General features: G+C 56.6%; 1 protein-coding gene and 1 long non-coding RNA gene across 3 annotated transcripts in view; one reads left to right on the top strand and one right to left on the bottom strand.

Moving 5' to 3' along the window:
• Positions 1–10,622: 10,622 nt before the first annotated feature.
• The window catches only part of BEGAIN (brain enriched guanylate kinase associated), a 50,417-nt gene continuing 34,929 nt past the window's right edge, over positions 10,623–26,110 (top strand). For both annotated transcript variants that reach the window (XM_007987856.3, XM_007987852.3), the window contains exon 1: positions 10,623–10,816. In XM_007987856.3, the coding sequence (XP_007986047.1) occupies positions 10,775–10,816 (42 nt within the window). In that variant the 5' untranslated portion in view covers positions 10,623–10,774. The remainder of the gene's footprint in view (positions 10,817–26,110) is intronic.
• LOC140710139 (uncharacterized) lies at positions 18,596–24,650 on the bottom strand. The gene is made up of 3 exons (XR_012091050.1): positions 24,603–24,650; positions 21,014–21,242; positions 18,596–19,366 (listed from the first exon to the last, which is right to left on the bottom strand). It is a non-coding gene; the product is annotated as an uncharacterized lncRNA (long non-coding RNA).

Genomic DNA, 26,110 nt, shown 5'->3' with positions numbered 1-26,110 from the left:
GGACTTTAACAAAATTAAGACCTTTTTTTTCTCTTTGAAAGTCTCTTCTAAGAAAATTAAAAGGCAAGTAAAAGGCTGGGAGAAAATATTTATAAAACACGTCAACTGAAATTAAGGCTGTTGAGGCAGAAATAATTTGATCAAGGTTTGTTGGAATCCAAATGTAAGGCTCAACCCGGGAAGACTCACCAACAAAGTTGGGCATATTCCAAAGTGTGTTACTGGTTGGAATGCTTTTAGAAGAAATGTAGCAGCAGGAAGGAGGGCTCCTCATACTGCAGTTGCCCTTTTTGTTTTTTTGAGACAGAGTCTCGCTCTGTTGCTCAGGCTGGAGTGCGATGGCAGGATCTCAGCTCATTGCAACCTTCGCCTCCCAGCCTTCTGAGCAGCTGGGACTATAGGCGTGTGCCATCACACTTAGCTAATTTTTTTTTTTTTTTTTGTAGAGACAGAGTTTCACCATATTGCTCAGACTGGTCTTGAACTCATGGGCTCAAGTGATCTGTCTGCCTTGGCTTCCCAAAGTGCTGGGATTACAGGTGTGAGCCATGGTGCCTGGTCGGAGTTGTCCTTTTCCATTGGTGGGTATATTAATACAGAAGTTACAATCATTGGCTGCAGATGACAACATATAGGCTAACACGTTCCACGTGCAAGACAATCAGCAAAACTTCATGATTTAGAAACAAATCCGTGTCCTTGTTAGCGCCAGTGGGTTACGTATTAATTGGTACGTCAACAGTTTGAAGGACTCATGTTAACATTCTTTGCTCAGGAACAGAGTGTAAGCCGTGAATCGGAAGACTTTCCCTGGCAATTAATTCGGAAGCCTGCCAAATGTGACCTGTAGGTTATCAAACATTTATCTGACAAATAACTTACATCCGGAAGAGATGAAGAACACCTACAACTGGATACCAGTAATACAAACAATCCAATTAAGAAATGGGCAGACTGGGTGTGGTGGCTCAGGCCTGGAATCCCAGCAGTTTGGGAGGCTGAGGTGGGTGGATCACCTGAGGTCAGAAGTTGAAGACCAGCCTTGCCAACATGGTGAAAGCCCATCTCTAATAAAAATACAAAAATTAGCCGGGCATGGTGGTGGGCACCTGTAATGTCAGCTACTCAGGAGGCTGAGGCAGGAGAATTGCTTGAACCCGGGAGGCGAAGGTTGCAGTGAGCCGAGATTGCACCACTGCACTCCAGCCTGGGCAACAGGCTTTCATCTTGTTTTGTTTTGTTTTCTTGCCTTACTGCTTATCTGGGACCTCCAGTGCAATACTGAACAGCAGCAGTGAGAACAGACATCCTCGCCTTATTCCCTATCTTAGAAAGCAAGCTCTGGGTCCGTTACTATGAAGTGTAATGTACTACTAAACTGGTAAACTTCTCTTAGATGCCCTTTGTCGGTTCGAGAAGGTTTCTTTTTTCTCTCCTTTTCTTTTTTTTTTTTTCTCTGTCTCAGAAAAAAAAGGAAGAAATGGGCAAAAGGTTTGAACAGACAGTTCACTAAAGTAGGTTTCTAGCATCATCTGTCATTAAGAAAATTAGAATTAAAACCACAGCAAGCTGTCACTACACACCTATTAGAATGGCTAAAATTAACAAGATGCACCATACCAAGTGTCAGCAAAGATGTGGAGTAACTGAATCTTCATATTCTGCTGGTGGAATATAAAATGGTGCAATCACTTTGCAAACAGTCTGGCAGTTTCTTAGCAAGTTAGACCAACCATCTCCTGTACAACTCAACCATTCCACTCTGAGGTGTTTACCCAAGAGAAATTAAAACACTATGTCTTAACACAAAGACTTGTACACAAATATTCAGAGAATCTGTTTATAACAACCCCAAACTGGAAAATCCTTAATATCCGTTATTAGAAGAATGGTTAAACAAATTATAGCGTATTCATATGGTAGACTATTACTCAACAATAAAAAGGAATGAGCTATTGATACACACAGCAACATGGGTGAAACTCAAAAATCATTATTCAGAGTGGAAGGAGGCAGACCACCCCCCTCCCACTGCACAAAAAAAAAAAGTACATACTATAGGATGCCACTCATATAAAATCCAGAAAAATGTAAACTAATCTCTAATGACAGAAGGCAGATCAGTGATTACCTAGGAACAGGGGTGGAGGGAGGGATGGTTTACCAAGAGACACCAGGAAATGTTTGCAATTGATGGAAATACACGTTATCTTGATGGTGGTGATGGCTTCAAGAGTGTGCACATGTCAAAACTTATCCAATGATGCACTTTATGAGCAGTTTACTGTAAGTCAATTATGCCTCAATAAAGCTGTGAAAAAACGACAAAGAGAGTCTGTTTCAATGACTTCTTCCACGGATCCTGGTTGTGCCTGGCTGCAAGGGTGGCTGGGAAATGCACCTGCTGGCTGGCCCCATTCCTCCACTAGGCTTGCAGGGCTTCCATTGGTGAGGAAGGAGCCAAAATGGATGGGGAGGCACGTGACACTCGCCAGGCTCTGAGATCAGAGGGACAACAGGGCCTGTCCAGCCTCTGCCTTCCTGTTGTGGCAGCAGATCCCAGTTCAAACCCCAGCCCCTGACTGCCGTGGAGCACACTTACCCCGTGGTCCCACACCTTGGTTCCCCACCTGTAAGGTGGGGTTGAGATCCCAGGGGAGCTGGACCCAAGGTGATGCAGAAAGGGCTCTGGTGGCCACGTGAAGCTGCTCCATGAACTTTTCCTTCCTGCCCCACACTTTCCATGTGTGGACCCCAGGGTGAACACATCGGCCTGGTTTGGGCGTCACCAGCACAAAGCCCAGAGCAAGGTGATCATGGGATGGGGGGGCTGTTGGGAGAGCCCTGTCACCTGAGAAGGCCAGAGGTTGGTGGAAGCAGACTCGGTCCACAGGCCTGGGCCAGGATGGCTCCTGCCTCCTGCCTCCTGCCCTCCAGTCCTGGCTGGAGCGGGATATCCCTGTCCACACTGTGCTTTTGAGGCTGGCTGCGGTCACCATTCCATGAGCTGAGCAGCCCCTAGATCCCTTGCAGGCACTAGAAGCGGCTGGAACACAGAGGAATGGCGGAAATAATTTTCCTGCCCAGTGGAGTGAGGCAAATTGATGGCCGCCTCTGTGGCCCTGTTTCCAACAAGGGCAGCCTGGAGCATCCCGCAGCAGCCCTTCTGCCACCTCGCGTCCCTTTATAAGGAGCTCAGTGTCTGGCACAGAGGGTGCCCCAGCATCAGAGTCTCCCAGTTATTTGCCCCTAGGACTGAAACTGCGAATGCCTCCTGGACAAGCCTCTTGTTTGCCGCCTCATTCCCTCCTCACAGGGAAGGTTTTCTGAATAGTCATGTGAGAAGTGGACCACGGCTGGCGGTGCATTTCCAGTCCACAGAAGAAGAGACAAGGAAACTGAGCACAGAGAGGAGAATGTCTTGCCCGGGGCAGTCGTGGGCAGGCAGGACCAGGCCCAAGGTTTCCTGGGGCCCTGGGCAGGCCAGGCCAATGGCCCTGTGGATATCTGGGGGATCTACGGGTCATCCATGCCTTGACTGGCACTGTCCTGTGTAGGAGCCAGAAGAGCAGCAGAAGCGGGCATACCCTCGAGGGGCCACCGTGAGGCCAGGAGGAGCGCATGTGGGGCCATTAAAGGATGGAGTGGCAAAGACAGGTGCATCTTGTGGGCCAAGAAATGGTGGTCTGGAGAGAGGTGGGGGGCACAGACCGAGCCCCTCCCCCCACCATTCCAGAGACTCTGGATCACATCAGTCTCCTTTTTAATTCCTTTTTTAAGAGACAGGGTCTTGCTCTGTCGACCAGCCTGGAGTGCAGTGTGCAGTTACAATTCACCGAAGTCTTGACCTCCCACCTCAGCCTCCTCAGTAGCTGTGCCCACAGGCACCCGCTATCATGCCAGGCTAATTTTTTAAATTTTTACTTGTTGTAGAGATGGCGTCTCCCTATGTTGCTCAGGCTGGTCTCGAACTCCTGGGCTCAAGTGATCCTCCCATCCCTGGGCTCAAGTGATCCTCCCACCTCGGCTACCTAAAGTGCTAGGATTACAGGCGTGAGGCACCGGACCCAATGGAGCCTCTTTTTTTAATAGGAATGTTGCCTCCCGTTTTGAGCAGGGACAAGGGGAAAGGAGGCTGAGTGTGTGTGCCTGTGGGTGGACGGGGTGGAGGGCAGCCTGCAAGGGGAATGAGGGGGCAGGAGAGTCTCAGCATCTGCCAAGAGGATGAGTCACATCAGAGACACCAGTGAGCCCATGGAAGGCCTTGAGTGCCTCGATGGGATGCAGCAGGCAGGCAGGTGAGAGCCATGGCAGGTTCTTGAGCAGAGGAGGGACAGGGTGAGAGGATGCTGGAACAGACACAAGGCAGGTTTCAGAGACAGGGGCAGGCAGGAGACTATGGGGATACCCAGAAGGAGGAGGGAGTTTCTTGGCTGGGAATGGGGGATGTGAGGGTCTGCCAGGCTCTGGGCACCCTCGGCTTCCATCTTTCAGGCCAGCATCCCAACTCCACACTGCCTTGGTTTCCACCTCCAATCCATACCACTCAAGGCAGTGTCAGGCAAGCACAGCAGGAGTTGGTGTCCAGCCTCCAGGCAGCCTGACTTGTGGCCATCCCTGACCTCAGGCACTGCTTCTTGCCATGTTCCTGCTACCTAAGGCTCTTAGAGGCCTGGGATCCATCTTGCTGCCCTAGAGTCCAGGCCCCTGCAGGACACTCCTCCTTCCACCAGCTTGGCAAGGTTTCCCTAGGCCTGGAGTCCTGCCCAGAGGCACTGACCGCACTGCCGCTGTCCGGATGCCACATACACCTGTGGGGCAGAGTGCAGGGGGCAGGTGTGTTCTCCCTGTGGTCCTACTGCATCAACCACAGAGTAGTTGATCGGTGCCACCCTCTGGCTTCACACTCCGGTATGGCCTGCCATGTGCCGAGGCTCTTGGGGAACTTTCTTCAGCCCTACCAGCTGACTCCCCCTCACATTGGGGTTCAGCCCTCTGGTGTTCCCATGGTCACTCCATCCCTCCCTCATTCATTCATTCATTCGCTCATCTCTGCCCGCACCTTCAGTGGTCTCAGCTCTGGGCAACAAGCCTCTGTAGGTTTGGGGAGGCACCTGGAACCAGGGCCAGTCATGCCTGGAGGGCCCATGGTGGGGCAGAGAAGCATATCCCTGGGCAGGGACACTAACTGAGGTCAGAACCAAGCTCAAGGACACACAGAGATACACACCAACTAGGGATCGGGGAGGACTTCCTGGAGGAGGGGGTGCCTGAATGGAGACCAAAAGGCCTAGCTGTAATGCAGGAGATGAAAGGACAAGGAAGGCCGCTCCATGCTGAGGAACAGTATGTGCCAATGTCCCCTGGGGTCCTTTGCTGTAGCTGTCCCCTGCAAGCTTGGTGAAGACCCTGCCGAGGAAGGGGCCCATGTTCTGCCTCCTAGCCTGGGCTGATGGGATTGAACAGCACCCAGGGTGGGGCCCCAGTCCGGGCCTCTGGAGGGGCTGATGTGTGTCCTGGAGAAGGGACTGGGAGAAATGGCTGGGAGAAGACGGGAGGGTGCTGGTGGTTTCCAACTCCCTGAAACACTGTCCTGCCTTGGCAGAGGGGGTTAGCCCTGCCCCTGTGGGGCCACAATTGTAACTCAGAACTTTCTAGGCCACTGTTGAACTGTAGAGACTTCTTCAGGGAATTTCTCATCACCTGAGGGTGAGGAGACTAGATGCCTCCTTTAGCCTGATGTATGGATTTGACTATGAGCCTTGCTGGGCGTCAGCAGTTGGGTAGGTGGGAGAGGGCTAGCTGGGAGCAGCCTGGGAAGGCTTCCAAGAAGAAGCAACTTTGGGAGCTGAGATGAAGAGGTTTCCACATGGACACTCCATAAAAGGGCATCTCAGGATGAGGGAACTCCGTGTGCAAGGACCCAGAAACAAAAGGTATGGACAGGGCTGATGTAGGTGGAGCTCAGCCTGGCTGGGGAGGGCACCACAGTGGAAGCAGGGCCAGGCCTGGCCCAGGACCTTGCAGGGGGGCCCCTGAAGGAGCACAGGCCCCCAGGTGGTCTTGGTGAACACCTGCTGACTGTCCACAGCAGCATCATACACCCAGTGGCAGTTTGTCTCAGTGAGGCCACCTCGGTGCCATCCCCTGCTCTGTGTCCCCTCCCCTTGCCCAGGCCCAAGCATGGGAGGCCAAAGATGGTACCCTCTGTACCCAGGCCCAGTGCCTAAAGAGACAAGCCCAGTCACACTGAGATGAGGCGGGATTTCGCTTTGGTAAATATTTGTTTGAAAATGGTTTCCCCTATTTACAGTTTTGAAGCCCAAACCACCTCCACCTGCTGGGAAGGCCTGACATGGGGTCGAGCCCCAGGGAGGCCACTGCTGCTTCCCATGGGGACAGAGCAGGGCAGGCAGTGGGGTGGGGGCCAAGGGACTCAGAGCACTACCCCAGGAGGAGCAGTGGGCCGGACCCCTGGGCCTGGGACCTACCTCAGACAGAGCACCTATGAGGCTCCCAGCTGCCCCTGCCCACTTCCTACGGTCCCAGGCACCCCCATAGTTGCTCAATTTATTTTAGAAAATGCTCCTAAGACAAACCAGTGAAGGAACAGGGCAGCAGGGTATGATTAGGGTTAGGGTTAGGTTTAGGATTAGGTTTAGGGTTAGGATTTGGTTTGGGATTAGGATTAGGGTTGGGTTGGGATTAGGATTAGGTTTGGGGTTGGGATTACGGTTAGGATTTGGGCTAGTGTTGTGGTTGTTGTTGGCAGTGTTTAGGGTTAGGGTTAGGGTCGGGGTTGTTGTTGGCAGTGTTTAGGGTTAGGGTTAGGGTCAGGGTTGATGTTGGCACTGTTTAGGGTTAGAGTTAGGGTTGTGGTTTTTGTTGACACTGTTTAGCGTTAGGGTTAGGGTTGGGGTTGTTTTTGGCACTGTTTAGGGTTAGAGTTAGGGTTGTGGTTTTTGTTGACACTTTAGCGTTAGGGTTAGGGTTATGGTTGTTGTTGGCAGTGTTTAGGGTTGGTGTTAGGGTTGGGGTTGTTGTTGGCACTGTTTAGGGTTAGGGTTAGGGTTGTGGTTTTTGTTGACACTGTTTAGCGTTAGGGTTAGGGTTGGGGTTGTTGTTGGCAGTGTTTAGGGTTAGAGTTAGGGTTGGGATTGTTGGCAGTGTTTAGGGTTAGGGTTAGGGTTGTGGTTTTTGTTGACACTGTTTAGCGTTAGGGTTAGGGTTGGGTTGTTGTTGGCAGTGTTTAGGGTTAGTGTTAGGGTTGGGGTTGTTGTTGGCACTGTTTAGGGTTAGGGTTAGGGTTGTGGTTTTTGTTGACACTGTTTAGCGTTAGGGTTAGGGTTGGGGTTGTTGTTTGCAGTGCTTAGTGTTAGGGTAAGTGTTGCGTTGGGGGTTTGGTTTAGTGTTGCTTTTGCGATTTGGTTTTGGGTTGGCTTTTGAGTTAACTTTAGGGTTTGGTGTGGGTTAAGGTCATTGTTTTCCGGCAGTATAGTATTGGGGTTAGACTTAGGGTTAGGGTTGGGGTTACTTTTATTGGTCAGGTTAGCATTGGGGTGGGGTTAAATTTCATTTTGGTTTTGCATTCCATTAGAGTTAGGTTTAGCATTTGATATGAGATTGGAATTTGGGTTAATATTGCAGTTGGGGTCCTTGTTAGATACACACTCGGACCAATTCAGGGCCTTCTCACCACCTGTGGAGGGCAGCTGTAGCCTGATTCTGCAGGGGACCCCAGAGTTTCAGTTGGAGCACCTGTTGTTTGTGGGAGAGTGGGAAGACACCTTTCACCTTCCCAGAGTCTCTAGGGCTCATAGTCAGAATCCTTGTTCAATCTGTTCTTTTGGGTGGGAATTGCAAGATTAGGCAGGGAACCGGTCAACATGGCTAGGTGATGCTGGAGCCCAAGAAAATGCCGCATCCTGGGCCCCTGTATGTGACTGTCTGCAGGTACCTCACTGTCAATGACCTCCCTGATGTGCTGTCCTTTCTTTTATACTCAGCCACCAAGGCCAGAAGCCTGGCATCACACCAGGCTGTTCCTATTCCCCCCTCCTCATCCATCCATCCATCCTTTGGCACATTTAACCATGAGCCCCAGTGTGGTGCCACTTCCTGCCCTGCTGCCCCCACCGCAATAGAGGACCATGCATCCTGGGGCAAAGATTGATGTCCACATCAACAGACAGATCAGATAGCTCTGGAACGCAGTAAAAGATACACAAAAAACAAAACAGGGCAGTGGGATTGAGCCATGGGGGTGGTGATGTCAAACAGAGTGGTTCGTAGAGGTGTGAATGAGGGCAGGGCCTAGGGAGAGGGTCCTCTGCAGCCCCTGGACATCACCTCCAAGTCCTGCCACTTTCATCCCTTCTTCCCAACCCAGCTGAAACCTCGCCTCCTCCAGGAAGCCTGCCTGATGTCCCAGGCTGTGCTGCACTGACTGTAGTTTCCCCATCTGCAAAAGGGGGCTAGTACCACTTCCCCTACAGGGGCATGACAGGGATGCTCCCAGACCCAAAACCAGTGCCTGCTTTCTCTCTGCCTTCCCAGCATGAGGGGTTGGAGTGGGAAGGATGGAAGAGAGGGCAGGGAGAGTGGGGACAGGAGGTGCGTGCAGCATGGGGGAGGGGCTCTCCTGGGGCCTTCCCAGGCAGGCCTGAGCTGAAGCCTGCAAGCTGCTGGAGCTGAAGCAGGAGCCGCCCCCACCCCACCCGCCCCTCCCCCGCCTCCCCAGCCATCTGTGGCGTTGGCAGCAGCAGTGCCAGGGCGGGCGGTGAACATTCTGGCACCATCTGAGCAGGACCAGCCTCTGGGGAAGGGCCACAGCCCAGGAGGAGGCAATGTGGGCAGAGCCTTGCCTGTACCCCAGGTTCCACATCCCCCAATGGTGTTTGTCCCCTTGGGGACTGGGGAGGGAAGGGACACTGGGGCTGGCAGGCTGGGCCCGCACTACCTCTCACAGGCTGCCTCTACTGCTGTGTGCTGTGCTGCCTGAACAGTGTCAGAACCTGAGAGGCCAGAGTGGAGGTCAGGGAAGCTGTTCTGACTCCTGCTGGGGAAACCAGGGCGCCCTGAGCAAAGAGGCTGGTCTGGGGGTGCACACCAGGGACTGGGTTTGGAAGAAGTCTGTTCACGCTTCGAAGGACGGGGAGAGCCCGGCCCTGAGCTGCTACCTCTCATTTTGTCTTGACTGTGGTTGCGTGCACTTGGAGGCACCTCCCTCTGTCCATTGGTTACCCAATCGTGTCCCTGGGACCTGAGAGTGAGCAGAGACCGGACCTGAGAGTGAGCAGAGACAGGACTTTGCTTGAGGACTAAAAGGCTCCAGTCAGCTGCTGGTTCTTTTTCTTGTCTCCTTTTTATCTGGGTTTTCCCTCTTGCCTTGCTATCAGCGCCTTTTTTCAGCACTGACACTGCCTGAATGTAGCAACCGACTCCCCAGATTAAATGAGAGAGTGTAGAAACTGCAAAGCATACAACATACAGCATATAAGGATGGTGGTGATGGTAGCACAACAGTGGGAATTCAATGTCCCCAAACTGTACACTTTAAAAGTGGTTCAAATGGTAAATGTCATGTTTTCCATGTTTTCTGCAATTAAAAAACAAAAATGTACAAGGTACTCATTGGCAGCATCTTCTAATCTGCCATGTACTTGGAAATGATATAAGCATGTGTGAACCATGAGCCCGTAGGTCCAGAGGGAGGATATGAGCAAAGCACACGGGCTTTGTCAGCTCTGTTTCCACCATGCAGGACCCTCCCCGGCTGCCAGTGCTCCTCCCGGGGTTCCCACGCTGGCTGCTGCTGGCCTGGCTGGGATGGAAGACCCTCATGTAGCTGGCACCCTCAGGGCTGCCCCTTGCCCGCTCTGGGAGGAAAGCGGAGGATTCACACTGTACCTTTACCAGGGCGGGACTGAGCCAGCCTGGGCTCTACCCGGCCAGGTCGGTGGGATGCTTCAGACTAGGGGGAGAGGCAGGGGGCAACACTGGTCCTCCTGAAGCCACCTTTCCTTCCTGAGAGCTCCCTGGGGAGAAAGAAGGCCCTGGAAGCCACCGACTGGGGGCTGGGGCAGAGCAGGGGCAGCTTGGCCAGGCGGCACCCTTGGGAACTAGGGTTTCCTCATCTGTAAAATGTGACTCTGCGAGGGCAGGAGCTTGGTTTCGCTGGCTGCTGTACCCCCTGGGGCCTAGAGCAAGGCTGGTTGGTACACAGTAGGCGTCTAATAAATGTTGAGGGATTGAATGGATGGACCGATGAAAAGGTTGGGCAGGTTGTTACTGACGGCCTCTGGGTTTCAAGGGCCCATTCACTCTGTCACTCACCTTCGCGCCCGTGCATTAGTTCCCTCATTTATTCATTCCTCCCGCAGGCTCTACCGCACTCATTCATTCATGCACTCTGCCATTCATGCACACGCGGGTTCATTCATTCCCTGCCCCTCCGCTATTCCTCGCCCGCCCCCCGCGCACGCCGCACCCCCGCGCCCCTGCCCGGCCCTGCGCCCACCACGTGCGCCCCGGCCGAGCGCTGCGGGGGGGAAGTGCGGGCTCAGCCGCGGCTGCGCGGGGCCGGGGCTGGCGGGGAGCCGGGCTGGGGGCGGGGGGCGGGCGCTCCCTGCGGGAAGCCGGGCGGGGTGGGGGAGCCCCGGCCGCGCCGGCTCCCGGCGCGCTCGGCCTCGGAGGGGAGGGGGCGGCGGCGGCGGCGGCGGCGGCGGGACCCGAGCGCGGCGGCGGCGGTGAGCGGCGCGGCTGCCCCGGGGCCATGTGGACAGGCGGTCGCCGGCCGGGCCGGCTGCGCCGGGCGGTGAGTACCTGCGAGCCGGGAGGGCAGGGCGCGGGCGCGGGCGCGGAGGCGGGGCGGGCGCCACCCACGCCTGGGGCGGTCCCTGCTCGGCGCGGGAGGTGGCCGGCCCCCCGCCCTGCTCCCCTCCGCGCGGCGCCCCCGCCGTGGCGGCTTCATTGGCCCGGGAGGAGCCGGGCCGGGTCTCCTGGGAACTGGGCACTCTCGGGTGGGGCGGGGATGCCCGGCCTCCGCGCGCCGCCGCGAGCGCCCGGGTCCGATCGCTGGGTCCTTGCGCCCTGACACGCGCGCCCCTGCGGCGGGAGGAAGGGAGGAGCTGGGTACCCAGGGCGCGGCTGGAGGACTGGGGACGCGCCGCTGTCCCAGGCGGGTGGCGAGGGTGCGGGCAGGCCTGGACCCGCCTGCGTCAGGGGGCAGGGCCAGCCCCTGCTCGGGAGGCCGGAGAAAGGCCCGGGAGCCGGAAGGAGGCTGGACCCGGGGCCGCCTCATTGAGCGTTTGCAGCGCGTGGGCGCGCACGAGCCTCGGACACCACCATCCCATTCAGTGCCTCGCGGCAGGTACTATCCTCCTGCCCCTTTACAGGCGAGGAAACTGAGGCTCAGGGAGGCCAGGGCCTCGCCCAGAGCGGCTCAGCCGGCGCGCTCACCCTCCCTGAGCCCCAGCACGTTGGATGGGAATTTCTGCCCCAGCGTTTCCGCTTCCTGCTTGGTTTAGAGGTGTTTCCTTCCTCATCTGTGCCCCACCCCATCCCCAATGTGGTTTCCTCAGGGCAGGAACAGCGTGGGCGACACGCTGGAGTCTCCTGAGCAGGCAGAATGGGAGCAGAGTGGGCACCCGGGAGCGGGCCGGATGGGTAGGGAGCATTGCACGTGCAGAGTCCGCATGGCCAAGGTCGGGCCAGTGCAGATTGGGGGTCCAGTCCTGGGGGTATGGGTGGGGCGAGGTCTCCACGGCCACGCTCCGTCGGAGGCCCCAGTGCTCTGGCTCTCTGGAGGCCATGGACAGGTCCTTTTCCTTCTCTGGGCCCCAGTTCCTCTGCCTGTCAAGAGCAGCAGCGACCCCCACCACTCCCAGGGCCAGGCTCCCACGAGGACTGTGGGCAAAAGCCCCTAACAAACTGTGGTGTGCAGCCCTGCCAGGCTGGGCTTGGTCTTGCCAACCGAGGCAAGTGGCCGTTGGGGGTGGCTCTGCCTGGCATCTGTGACACGAAGGGCGGGGAGACGGCAACAAGGGCCCCAGCAGCATCCTGCAAACCCTTAATTTTCCCAACTCTCACTATAATCAGGGCGGCTTGGAAAAGCAAGCACCGTGGCAGATGCGGCTCTGCCTGGGCTCGGAACGCGGGCTCGGGGCGATGGGCGGCTGCGCTGCTGCCCAGGGCCCTCCCCAGCTTTTGTCTCATATTTATAGATTCCTACGCTCCGCGTTCCGTTTGTCGTCAAAACCTGGAACTGTTCGCACCTGGGAGCTGAGTGGGGAGGAGGGCTGCCTAGGACCTCAGCTTGGAGGATGAGTTTTCCATGGGCTGGAGTGGAGTGGGGGGACACCTGTCAGAGCCCAGGGCTGGGGAGAGAAAATGAGCCCTAAGCAATCTGGATGATCTTCCATCCACTCTCCCAAGACTAGGGCACAGGGTCTGGCCCACATAGCTGCCATTTATGGAACGCCTGCTATGTGCTGGGCCCTGGATCAGCATTTCCACGCATCATCTCCACGGCAACACTTTGAAGGAGCTTCCCTACTCCTGCAGGCACTCCTGATGTTGAAGAGTGGATGGATGGATAGATGGATGGATGGATGGATGGCCGGATGGATGGATGGATGGATGGATGGATGGATGGATGGATGGGAGGGATGAATGGTTGGATGAGAGGGAGGGAGGGAGGGAGGGATGGATGGATGGATGGGAGAGAGGGATGGATGGATGGATGGATGGGAGGGATGGATGGATGGATAGATGGATGGATGGATGGATGGATGGATGGATGGATGAGAGGGAGGGATGGATGGGAGGGAGGGAGGGATGGATGGGAGGGAGGGAGGGATGGATGGATGGATGGATGGATGGGAGGGATGGATGGAAGGGAGGGATGGGAGGGACTGACTGCAGCCCATGAGCCCATGACTATTGAACATAGTCCACAAATCATTACCCAGGGTCAGAGAATGTGGGGCCCAAGGGCTGAGTAGTTGCTGAACAGATGAAGGGGTGTTACCAGAGCCTGGCCCAAGGCCTGAAAGTGATGGGGAGAGTGTAGAGTGTTCAAGTCTCAGGACTTAGAGAGGCTGTGCCCTGCTGGAGTGTGGAGGCCATGGTGGTGGGGAGGTGTGGCTGCTCCCCCTAAGGGAGGTAAGGATCCCTGGGACAGATCGGAAGGTGACCCTAGGACTTGCCATGTTGGTCTAGAATCACCCCACAGGGTTCTCTCCTGGCTCCCCCTCCTGCCGCAGAGCTGGTCACTAGCCTTAGTGGAGAGGCCTGGACGGAGGTCTGCAGCCCTGGGTGCTGGTTCTTCCTCTGCCGCTGACTCACTGTCTCCTCTCTAGGGCTCCGTATCAGAATCTTAACACCCATTACAGTCAGGGGAGTGACTACTGTGTCCTAAGAGCAGCACCAGATTGTGGCCTGTGGTGGGAGAAGCTGGCCAGAGGTGTCTCTATTGCTTTAATCATTATAGGAGTGAATGAATGATGAATAAGTGGATGAATTCTACACTCACCTAACATGCTGTCCCTAAGCGCCTGCTCTTCCCTGCTCACTGGGGTCACTTAGGTGAGTCGGACACAGACCTTGCCCTCCATGAGTCCACAGTCTGCTGGGAGATGGACCCTGGCCAGTGTGGCAGGGGTCAGGAGATGCTGGGGCTCTTCTCTCCCCTCTAGCTAGGAAGGGAATTCAAAAGTGGCCCTTGCCTCAGCAGGCCATGAGTCTGTAGGACAGTACAACAACCTCTGGGGTCTGCCTGGGGTGGGGATCAGCCACGGCCCAGCTCTGAGCCAAGTGGGGGAATTGTAATTGTTGGTTCAATCGGCAATCCCTGAACCCAAGTCAGGGATGGAGATGAGTCAGGCCTGGGCTTTGCCTGGGGAAGCCAGACATGGAAACCCAGTCATCCCGCAGCGGGTGCATCCTGGGATTAAGAGGTGTACGAGGTGGAGAAGCAACACAGACATAATGAAGGGGACGCATAGGTGGATGATGCTGTATGGAAGGGAAGCACTAGCAGGATAGAGCAGCGGACGGATGGGTAGAAAGCTAGAGGGATAGGCCGGGTGCAGCGGCTCACGCCTGTAATGCCAGCACTTTGGGAGGCTGAGGTGAGTGGACCACCTGAGGTCAGGAGTTCAAGACCAGCCTGACCAATATGGTGAAACCCCATCTCTACTAAAAATACAAAAAAATTAGCTGTGTGTGGTGGTGTGCACCTGTAGTTCCAGCCATCTGGGAGACCGAGACAGGAGAATTGCTTGAACCAAGGAGGCAGAGGTGAGGTTGCAGTGAGCCGAGATCATGCCATTGCACTCCAGCCCCTGGGCAACAGAGTGAGACTCCATCTCAAAAAAAAAAAGAAAGAAAAAAAGAAAGCTAGAGGGATAGATGGATGGGAGGAGAGGTTGATGGATGTAAGTAGCAAGATAGGGATGGATGGGTGGACAGATGGAAAAGTTGATATGGATACAGGACTGGATTGATAGAACAAAATATCAGTGGATGATACATGGGTGGAGAGAGGGAGACTTCTGATACACAAGGCAAGATTGGTAGATGAATGGATGGGAGGATCTTTGGATGGATGGATGAAGGGATGGATACATAAATGGATACAGGTGGTGCCTGGATGCTGGGATGGGTGGATGAATACTTGAATACATGTCCACGAATGATAGATAGAGGAATGAATGGACACTGGAAGAGCGCATGGATAGGTGATGAGAGTATATTGATGGATATGTGGATAGAGGCCTGAGAAGGCAACTCAGTGCACAAATGGATACAAAGCAATGGATAGATGCATGGATACGAGACACAAGTAACAGAGGAATAGACAGACACATGGAGGGGTGGGCAGGCGGATGGATGGAGATGGGAGTGAGAGGACCAGTGGACAGATGAGTGCCTGTCAGCGGGTGATGGACACAGACATAGAGGGATGTGTTGGTGCGTGGATGGCACCTGTAAGTGGGTGAGCGGTCACGGGTGGATGGTGGAGGATGGTTGGTTGAATGGGTGGAGCTTCAGGTCACTCGTGCCTTGATTTCCCTGATGCCAGTGTTTTGCTCACAGACCCCCATGTCCCTCTGCTTCAGAGACATATTCTAGGCAGGCGCAGGGTCAGGAGGGGGCTGATCAGACACGGAGACTTGACCCCACCTTGAGTATTTGGTGGGAGAAAAGCCAACCCAAACTAACAGCCATTCAGCCTTTCCAGGCCCACGTTGCCCTGGAAGACACACTCAGGCAATGAGGAAGCAGCAGTGAGGCCTCTTCTAAAGGTCAGCGGGCAGCCGGGGTTCCTGCAGGGGCGCCCTTGCCCAGGGATCTCCCTGGAAGGCCTGGACAGCTGTGTACGTGTCCTATCTGAGGAAGGAGAGCTGGGGCAGAATTCATGTGCCGATGGTACAGCCTGTGCTTGGGTGCTGGGGACTTGGAGACATCAAGACCATGGCTGCCGTTGGGGATTCTCAGGCCAGCGTAGGAAATCCAGGGACAGCAGGGCAAGTGATTAGGAGCACAAGTGTGCAGATTCCCAGAGCCTCAGTGTCCTCAGCTGCAAAAGGGGGATAATAATAGAAACTTCCGACCAGGCGCAGTGGCTCACGCCTGTAATCCCAGCACTTTGGGAGGCTGAGGTGGGCGGATCACAACGTCAGGAGATCAAGACCATCCTGGCCAACATGAAGAAACCCCGTCTCTACTAAAAACACAAAAATTAGCTGGGCGTGGTGGCGCATGTCTGTAATCCCACCTACTTGGGAGGCTGAGGCAGGAGAATCGCTTAAACCAGGAAGTCAGAGTTTGCAGTGAGCCGAGATCGCACCGCGGCACTCTAGCCTGGCAGCAGAGCAAGACTCGTCTCAAAAAAAAAAAAAAAAAAAAAGAAAGAAAGAAAGAAAAAAAAAAAAAGAAACTTCTGTGCTGGGACAAGGGGAAGGTTAGTGAAAGTGACCACACCCCTGCTGGCCTATGCTACAGCCCCTGGCGCACGCCCGCGCCATGGGGGTTTACCTGAGGCCCCTCAGAGCCCAGTTTCCTCCTCCATGAAGCGGGGTAGCTGTTCCTAGCTTGCAGGCCTGCTGTAACAATGAAGCAAGGTGACGTTTGGCACTGTTAGCAGAAGCCCAGCATGCCTGCCCACACGGCAGGGTCCCCCCAACATCCTGTGGCCTGGTCTTCCTGCCCCAGTCCCAGCAGGCAGTGGGCAGCCTCATGCCCCTTCTCTCGGAGCTCGCAGGAGCCAGCTATCCGACCACGGGGGCAGCGTGTGCCAGGCAGCAGGAGAGGGGCTTGGGCATCTGGAGAGGAAGCGGGTGTGAGTGCCTGACCTTTGGGGTTCCGTCCTGGGCCTGCCATGCCCAAGCCATGTGACCTCTGACAGGTCACTGCACCTTTCTGAGACTCTGCTCCTTTTAGCAGAAAATAGAGCCTTTGGCCATCGTGCTGCACAGGGGCAGGTGGGGATTTGGGGTGATGACGCATGCCCAGCACGGAGCTTGGCACGTCGGAGGGGCTTGGGAAGCAGGACTGAATCAGATGAGTCAAGAGGCAGGGGCTACGGTGCCAGGAGCTGGAAGCCGCTCCAGGAGAGGTCATCCAGGATGGTGGTAGGTGAGCTGGCCCAGGCCTTGAGCCCATGGCAGCCGGCAGCATCCTCAGAGCCTCGGGCCCAGGCGCCTGAGAGCCAGCAGGTTGTTATGACAACGGAAACTTGCCTGATGCAGCCTGAAACTCTGGAAGCAGCTCAGAGGACTGGTTGGCCAGGGCCCCCAGAACACTCCTGAAACCATGCATGCTAGTGAAATGGACACATCAGAGCCCCAGTGCTAATGAGCCCTGAAGTCCCTTGCTCACGCCACTTCCCAGCACTGCCATGGGCTGAGTACTGTCCCATGCCCACCTGACAGTTGAGGAGGGGGATGTGACTTGCCTGTGGGCCTGTTGGAGTGTTGGAGAAGGGATTTGAACTTGGATCTGCCAGCCTTGAAGTCTCTTTTCCACTGGTGATAGGGCAGGGGCTGAACGACTGCTGCTGGGGAAGGGCTGTTCAGGTGTAGAGGGGCGACTGTTGGGCACCACGGGGTGGGAGGAGGACACTGTGGCCTCCCAAGAACCTGAGATCCCTCCCCTATATTCTCATCCTGTTTCCGGTCAGAGTAGGCCCACACCAAGCTGGGGATGTTTGTGAACTGACAGCCTGAACCTGCTATGCCATTCATTCAGTCAGTCATTCAAGAACTACGTATTGAGCACCTACTATGTGCCAGGCCCTATGCAAAGAGCGGGGATACAGTGGAACTTCCATTCTTTGGGGGGACACACACACAGATAATAAATAATTGCAAACACATTAATTACAGTTCGGGGCCAGGGCTATAAGGGACTGCCGCAGGGGTGCTTGATCTAATCTGAGCAACAGAGGGGGACAGGCTGTGAAACTGGGACCCTGAAGGTCAGCTGGGAATTAGATGACAGGAAGGAGGGAAGGGAGAGAGTGGGAGTGTTTCTGGCAGAGGGAAAGCAAGTGCAAAGTCCCTGAGGTCAGGTAGAGCTTAGCACATTCAGGAACCTGAGAGACGTTCCTTGGTAGTGGGGAGCGCAGGGCGGGAGGGTAGCAGAGAGAGAGAAGACACCAGCAATTGTCAGGGCCTTGCAGTGTGTATGAAGGTGTGATGTCTAGTCACCTGGCCTGTGATTTTATTTATTGTTTATTTATTTCTGTATCTATTTTTTAGATGGAGTCTTGCCCTGTCACCCAGGCTGGAGTGCAGTGGTGTGATCTCAGCTCACTGCAACCTCCGCCTCCCGGGTTCAAGTGATTCTTCTGCTTTTGCCTCCCAAATAGCTAGGACCACAGGTGGGCACCACCACATCCAGCTAATTTTTGTATTTTTAGTAGAGATGGGATTTCACCATGTTGGTTAGGCTAGTCTCGAACTCCTGACGTCAGGTGATCTGCCTGCCTCAGCCTCCCAAAGTGCTAGGATTCTAGGCGTGAGCCACTGTGCCCGGCCTGGTCTGTGATTTTAAAAGGTCGTCCTGGCCGTGTTTGTGGGATGGACCGGGCTGGATCCGCATTGACTCAGGAGCCGCAGGAAGGGATGCTCGCAGGTGTCCAAGTGAGACGTGGTGGTGTCTGGTACCAGCAAAGTGATGGTGAGGATGCAGGGAGGTGGCCAGGCCTGAGAAAGGCTCAATCTCCAGGGCCTGGCGGCCAGGGATGGGTACAGGGAAGAGGGGGAGGAAAGAGTCGAAGCAGCCCCTGTTCCTGTCTTGGGTGACTGAGGCCATGGTGAGGCCATGCACTGAGTTTTGCAGACTCAGTCAGGGGTACCTTGGGCATCCAGCTGAACTCAGAAAAGCAGGGGCCCCCAGCACCCGATGGAGGCATCCAGACAGGGCCCGGGTGTACCGCTATGAGCATGCCGCGCAGGGCCTCAGCCTCGCTCCAAGCAACACCAGAAGCCAGGCCAGGGATGGTGGCAATGCGTGCCAGGCCAAGGGCCTGGGCTGCCACCCCTGGAGAGCCTTCCTTCACTCTAGCACCCCAAAGCCGCATCCTAGGAAGGATCTCTGCGTGGGGTGCAGCGGGCAGGTGTGTCTCCCTTCACACAAAGGATGGAGGGTCCAGGTCTGGCTCTAGCCCTTCTCTAAGTGTATCTCCCCTACCCCACTCCCACCTAACTACACCCCAGGCCTCCATGTACCAAAGGCTCTTGCTCCTAGTGTTAGCGAAACCGCTTTTTCTCGCCCTAACCCTGTATATCACTGGAGAACTGCACACAGCTGCCACCAACAGAGATGAAATGACCATGGCTTAAACACAAGGGGTTATTTTTCTTTCAAGTTAAAGAACTACCAGAGGAAGGCCAGGCACCGTGGCTGATGCCTGTAATCCCAGCACTTCGGGAGGCCAAGGCAGGCAGATCACCTGAGGTCAGGAGTTCGAGACTAGCCTGACCAACATGGTGAAACTCTGTCTCTACTAAAAATACAAAAATTAGCCAGGCGTGGTAGCAGGGACCTGTAGTCTCAGCTACTTTGGAGGCTGAGGCAGGAGAATTGCTTGAATCTGGGAGGCAGAAGTTGCAGTGAGCTGAGATCAAGCCATTGTACTCCAGCCTGAGCAACAAGAGTGAAACTCCGTCTCAAAAAAAAAAAAAAGAAAAAAAGTACCAGAGGCAGGTGATGCAGGGCTGGTGTGATGATTCAGTGGTCATGGGAGATCCAGATTCCTTTTGTCTTTCTGCTCCTCCATCTTCCATACATGGCTCTGCCACCAGTTTGTCTCATGGCGCAGAATGGCTGCCACAGCTCCAGCCATCACTTCCATGTTCTAGAGAAGCAGCAGGAGGATGGGGAATGGGAAAAGGACACAGGCTGTCTGTCTGATCTTTTTCGCAGAGCTCTGCCAGCAGTCACACCCAACTTCTGTTTATAGTTCATTGGCGACCTCCTGGCCTGGCTGCATAGGAGCCCAGGACAGGTGGTCTTTTAGCTAACTACCCTGTATCTCAAAAGAGAATGAAGGCTCTGTAATAAGGATGCATGGGAGGACAGTGGGCTGCCCGCGGCCTCTGCCGACCCCTCCCATTTGCTGGTTTGCTGCAATTCCAGTTTGCCCTGCTTCAGGCCCAGTGCTCACGCTGTCATGGTGACCATCGTGGCCATCTGTCCACTGCCTGTCCTCTGTGCCCCTGCACCCTGGACTGCACCTGGCAGAGGAGATGTCAGAGTAGGAGAGGGGGAGGCCCAGTCCACAGTCCTGTGTACCACAGGAGCTCACTCAGAGCGGGCTACCTCCCCAGGCAGAGCCCAGGACATGACCTTCTCCTCTCTAGCACTTTCTAAGCCCTGAAGCTCAGCTTCCATTTAGTGAGAATCGATTTGGGGGTGGGAGGCCGTGAGGCCCTGCCACTGGATCAATGGGCAGGCGGGCATCTGGCTGGTTGCCCTGGTCTGTGAGGACGGGAGGCACAGCCCCCAAGAGGGCACAGGGATCCCAGCCCCATGGGAGGAGAGGAGTGGGGCATGGCGCTCTTGGGGAGCCCAGACCTTGGACTGACTCAGGAGGATGTTCTCAGGGGCCAGCTCCCAGGTACGGGGCTCTAACCCTGCCTGTCCCAAGCAGGGCAGCTACAGCTCCCTCCTGGAGCCCAGGGCAGCAGCCCCCATCAAGGAAGCCCACAGACAGGACCTTCGAAGCCACATGCCAAGCCCCAGCCAAGGTCGGAATCCTGAGGGCAAATCATCTTGCCCCAGCTGGGCAGCTCGGCCCAGCCAGGAGATGGCCCGGGTGTCGCCAGTCCGGCCGTCCTCCCCAGAGTCCCTGAACACAGGCAGCCGGGCTGTCACAGGCTCCCTCGCACGCCTGGGCCGCCGGCGGGAGGCCAGACTGCCCTTCTCCAGGTTCCTGGATGAGGTCACTGTGCGGGTTCTGGACCCTGGGACCCTGGAGGCCTTCAGGGTGCCCAGAGGCCGCAGCCCAGAGCCCTCCGCAGTGGATCGAGGCCAAGGCCTGGCCCAGGAGGCCCTTGCAGGAGCTGCAGCCCCAGGGGAGAAGGACCCGGCCCTGAGCTCCCAGCTTTCTTCGGAGGCGGCCGCTGAGGCTGCAAGCAGAGTGGGGCCAGGCCAGGCCGTGGGAACTAGTGGGCCTTGCTTGGGCAGTGGCAAGCGCGGAGGCCGAGCTGCCTCCCCTTGGAGGCCTCCAGGTCAGGTGAGTCTCAACCCCAGAGGTCTCTTCCCTCCTCATGTGCCGTTTCCCCAGAGGTCCTGACTGACCTGCTCCAAGTTCCCTCCCCACACCCCTTTTATAATATCTGTAATAGGAAAGGCCTTAATTGCCAAAGGAATGAATCTCTAAGGTGAAATTTCTGACTTTGGGGCAGGCAGACTATTTCTGTATGGAATGCACATGCGTGAACAGTAATGATAACAATTATCATAATCCCCTCCCCACTGTGGCAAAGCCTTGGTGGTTTACCTCGGGCTTTCCTGTGATGATCCTTTTCCAGTTTTGAGCCTGAGACAACCCCACACGAGGCAGGCTGTCCCACAGGCTTGTCAGGCAGGGAGGTGAGCTTTCATAGCTGCCCCCATTACATGGAGTTGGAAACTGAGGTTGTGAGGGGCTGCCACTTGCCCCAGGTGACACAGGGAGTCCTGGCTTGGGCTGTAGAGCTCTTTCGTCGTACCCTGTCCACACATGCACTCTGACCTCAGACAGACAGACAAAAGATGTGGTGAGATTTCCTTAGCTGTCCTGGGGACAGAGCTGTGCAGAGCATTGGGCAGGTGGGACCTCACTCAGGGACTGGCACCCCCACCTTGGTGCTGCCCTTCCATGCCCTGCACCATCTGTGTCCCGTGGGCCAGGGAGGACCCCTGGGCTGCCTGGATGTTGCTCGTGCCCCAGTTCCACCTTCTCCCAACACGGGATGGAGGCGGAGGCGGTGGGCTGGGTTTGTGGGATATCAACCTGTAGCCTCCGAGGAAGGCTTTTCTGCTGGGAGGGGGTCTGTTCTGGGGACAAACCCCGGGTGAGTGCGGTGACTGATACTCGCGGAGCGTTGACTAGTGTTCTCAGCTTCTGACCCCCAGCTTGGGTGCGACTCCAGGAGGTCAGCGTCATCATTATGTCCCCAGTGCACAGAGGAAGAGGGAGGTGGAGGAGCCGGGTTTGGCCCAGGCACTTTGCCCTCCACCTCTGCACCTCTGCCACCTGTGTGCTGCTGGCCCTCAGGTCACCTGCTCTGTCCAGGGATGGCCAGGGACAGGCCGGTGGGTGGGAAGTTCTGGTGGTTCGAAGCCCTGCCAGCCCTTTCCCTGTAGGTCTGCGTGGCCAGCTGGGGCCAGGCAGCTCTGGGTGGAAGCGCATCTCGAGGGCCAGTGGCCTTCTGTGTGACTCTGGACAGGTCACCCAGCCTCATTGTGCCTCAGTTTCCCCAGCAGTGAAAAGTCAGTCATGGTCACAGGCACCTAATAAGCATTGTGTCCCCGTCTGCTCCTCCAGGGGGTGGTGAGCTGGGAGCCCCGCTTCTCTGCTGCTCTTGGCTCCGCTTACCATGCAGACCGCCCTCTGGGGACTGCTGAGCCCCAGGGGAGTCCTGGTGCCGCCTGGGCCCTGGAGGATTCCATCCCAGGGCTTCTTGCACATATCTCTCGGGGCCTCAGGGCCTGTTGGGGTCCAACAGTATGTTCAGGGGGTGAGGCTGCACCCTGGGGCCTGGCCAGGGTGGCCCCACCCAGGAGCCCAGCTTGACTCCTTGAAGTGAGAGGTGGCATCAGCGTCAGCAGGAGGGGCTGGACCATACCTGGCCTCGGAGGCCCCGGTCTCCAGGCCTAACTCCTGCTACACCCCACCTTCTCCCACCAGTCCCCCAGGATCGTATCTCATGATGGGCGCCAACTCTGAACCCCCCAGCTCCAGCCTCAAATCAAATACAGCAAACCTGTGAAAGTGATCCTAGGGTCAGGCTCGTTCCATAAAGCAGGCACTGAGGCCCTGAAAGCTGAGTCCAGCAGAGTCCTGGTTGGGCTGTGCCCTGGCTGAAGTCACACTCCCCCCAGTGTCTCCATGGGGACATTAGAGATAACTGAGGCAGGACCCTGGCACAAGGTAGGGATTCAGCCGCCGGGATGATAGTGGTGATAAAGATAGTGATGCCAGCCCTTCACAGGGGCTTGTCTGTTGATTTGAGTACCCACTGTGTGCCTTGTACCTTCCTGGCCTGGACAAGCCTGTGTCCCCAGAATGCTTTCTGGAGTGGGTAGCTCTGGGGAAGCAAGGCAGATCCCTGGCTTCCAGTCACCAACCTGCAGACCCTTTCTTAAGAGACCATGCCTGGGGCTCCATCATGAACCAGTTCTTGGAGGAAGCTGCTGCCCCAGGAGAGCCCTGGGTTTCATTCCTGTCCTGTGCTGTCCTGCCTCGCTGAGTGGCCGTGGGTGAGTCTCTGGTCCTCCTCTTCATTGGTCAACAAACAAGAGGCTACTGTAGAAGGTCTCTGGGACCTCCGGTTATCACAGACTTGGGACTAAGCCTTGTTTATACTAGTGTGAATGACTCAATCCAATGTTTATCTGAGAACAAAAGTCAAGAAGGAGCAGGAAGCACAGGGCCAGGGGCACAGCCCTGGGTGGGGTCGTGACAACACCCCCAATGCCAGTCCCCAAGGCTGCAGTTGGATCCTGTCTGAGAGGCTTTCCGGCTGAGTGACCCTGAATAAGCCACTCTGCCCGCCTGGCCTCAGCCTCCCGATGATAGGGAAAGCTCAGATGTGGATGGCGCCTCTCTTGAATGGGGGACCCCCAAGGTGCCTGGAGAGGGGGCAGCTGCTTCCCAGCCCCGCTGACTGTTGCCATGTGGGAATGTGGGCCGACGTTGCCAGATCTTCCAAAATTTTCAGTAGAAGCCAAAAATACGGATTTTAAAATGTAAACTCCCAATTTTTAAATGTTGGCTCGAACGTTTAAAAAAAAAAAAAAAAAAAAAAGCCTTGTGCAGGCCAAATACAACATGCCGGTGGGCCAGATTTAGCTCTGGGAGGCCAGTTCGCTGTCACCAGCCTAGCCCGGCGGCACCAGGGCACAGCTGGGTAAAGGGAGGCCCTGTATGAAGTCACACAGAGCCAGACCTCAGGTGCGACAGGGTCACCTCTGCAGCTGAGGCCAGGTGCGGGGATTCCCCAGGGGAAGGACATTCTTGGCCCCATGTGGGGACAGCCTCAAGCCAGGGTCTGGGTTCAGATCCTCAACTTGCTGGATAACCCTAGGCAAGCGCTCTTCCCTCTCCCATTGATCGGATAAGGCCAGGAAAGCCCGCGGCTCATTTGCTGCTGCAGCTTGGGGATGCCTGGGGTTCACAAGGCCCAGGCAGCTCTCCGTCCTTATCCTACCTGTGGGTCAGCCCGTGACACCGATGATCCCGCTCTCCTCCTTGAGACAGCCCCCGAAGGACCACCCCCACCCTTACTGCAGACTCTCCTCCCATCTCCCACCTGCCCCTTCCCAGTCTCCTTGGTTAGTCCTGCTTGCCTCCTGACCCCCGACGTGGCAGAGTCCCAGGCTCCATCCCAGCCCCTGTCCCCTTCCACCGTGGCTGCCCCGGTGGCCTCCCCAGTGTCACTCTGATCTGACTACTTTTAGGTTCATGTCTCCTGGAGCCTCCCCTGAACTCCAAGCCCATTTCCCAGCCCTTGGTGTCTCCCCTGGGATGGCCAAGGGGCACCACCAGACCTGAATCCTCCATGTTCCCCCGCCTGTCTCCAGCTGTTCAGGTCACAATGCTTCTGTCACCTTAGGGGTTCTCTTTCTTTGTGTCTGCTTCTAGACTGCCTGGGAATCCAAGAATCCCTCCCACCTCCACCCCAGGCCCCGTGGGCCTGGCTGGATGCCCTGGGGTCCTGCATTTGCCCATCTCCACACAGCAGTGTGAAGGAGACGCCTCCGTTCATCCCTCCAGGGACTCGCATCCATCTCATGGCAGAAGCCAAGGTCCTGATGAGGGCACACAAGGCCCCGCACCCCAACCACTCCTTCCCACTGGTGATGGGGATGCTTCCCAAACTCACCAGACGCAGCCCCAGGGCTGCTCCTCCAGCGACCTCCCAGGACTCACCCGCCCCTCTTCTGGTGGTTCCCTGGGAACTCACCCGCCCCTCCTCCGGAAGCTCCCCGCCCCACCACCTCCATCCCCCGCCCCCCCCACCCCATCCTGCTGCCCCAGGACTCACCCACCCCTCCTCCGGAAGCTCCCCGCCCCACCACCTCCATCCCCCGCCCCCCCTACCCCATCCTGCTGCCCCAGGACTCACCCACCCCTCCTCCGGAAGCTCCCCGCCCCACCACCTCCATCCCCCGCCCCCCCTACCCCATCCTGCTGCCCCAGGACTCACCCACCCCTCCTCCGGAAGCTCCCCGCCCCACCACCTCCATCCCCCGCCCCCCCTACCCCGTCCTGCTGCCCCAGGACTCACCCACCCCTCCTCCGGAAGCTCCCCGCCCCACCACCTCCATCCCCCGCCCCCCCTACCCCGTCCTGCTGCCCCAGGACTCACCCGCCCCTCCTCCGGAAGCTCCCCGCCCCACCACCTCCATCCCCCGCCCCCTCACCCCGTCCTGCTGCCCCAGGACTCACCTGCCCCTCCTCCGGAAGCTCCCCGCCCCACCACCTCCATCCCCCGCCCCCCCCACCCCGTCCTGCTGCCCCAGGACTCACCCACCCCTCCTCCAGCGATCCCCTGGGATTCATCTGCTCCTGGGCTCAGCTCACTTCATCTGGACCTCCGTGTTCATCACTGCACCTCTTCCCTGCCCCACCCTGCCTCCCCTCCTTGTCTGTACACATATCCCCATCGAACACACAGGGTGGGAGGGATGGGTTACTGATTCCTCTCTTGAGGTCTGCCTCTCTGCATGAGAATATCAGCACAGTGACGGCGGAGAATTTCATCGTTTGACCAGTGCTGAATCCCCCAGAACAGGGCTCTGCCCACAGTAAATGTTGCCAAATGAATGTCACAAGCCAGGGTACCATGTAAAACATCTTAGAAAGCTGTCCACCCCAAGTGATCAGTTAGAAGGCTGACTCTTCAGAACAGCCACACCCCTTTCCCAGCCCTGTCCCCAGGATGGTCCCTTACACACAGCCACCTTGTCGCTCCCAGTGAAGGATTTTCCATCTTTCCTTCCTAGATGAGTAACTGAGGATCAGAGAGGTTGAGAGCCCTGCCCCAGGTCCCACAGCTGCAGAGGAGGCCCCACCCCCAAGGCCTCATCTCTGCCCTGCACATGTTAGGCTCATTCCCTCCCCTCAAGGAGGGGTAGGGGCAACAAGATTCAGGGAAACTCAGGAAGCTGGAGCCCAGCGTGTGTGTAAGGAGTCTCCGGGGACCAAGCACAGGGTTGGGGTCGGAGACGCCAGCCCCATGCCCTGAGGGAGGGTAGGGCTGGCCTGAGTTGGAGGCAGAACCGGGACAGGAACCCAGGCCTCTGTCCTTGGCAGGGCCCTCAGCACCTGGCAGGCCCCCTGCAGAGGTGGGCTCACTCTCCTCTTCATGGTGTCAGAAATCAGCCAGAT

The sequence above is a fragment of the Chlorocebus sabaeus genome, chromosome 24 (genome assembly GCF_047675955.1).
Source record: "Chlorocebus sabaeus isolate Y175 chromosome 24, mChlSab1.0.hap1, whole genome shotgun sequence".
Classification (NCBI taxonomy): Eukaryota; Metazoa; Chordata; class Mammalia; order Primates; family Cercopithecidae; genus Chlorocebus; species Chlorocebus sabaeus.
The sequence above is the reverse complement of the archived record's forward strand: the minus strand, read 5'-3'. Positions and strand labels throughout refer to the sequence as shown.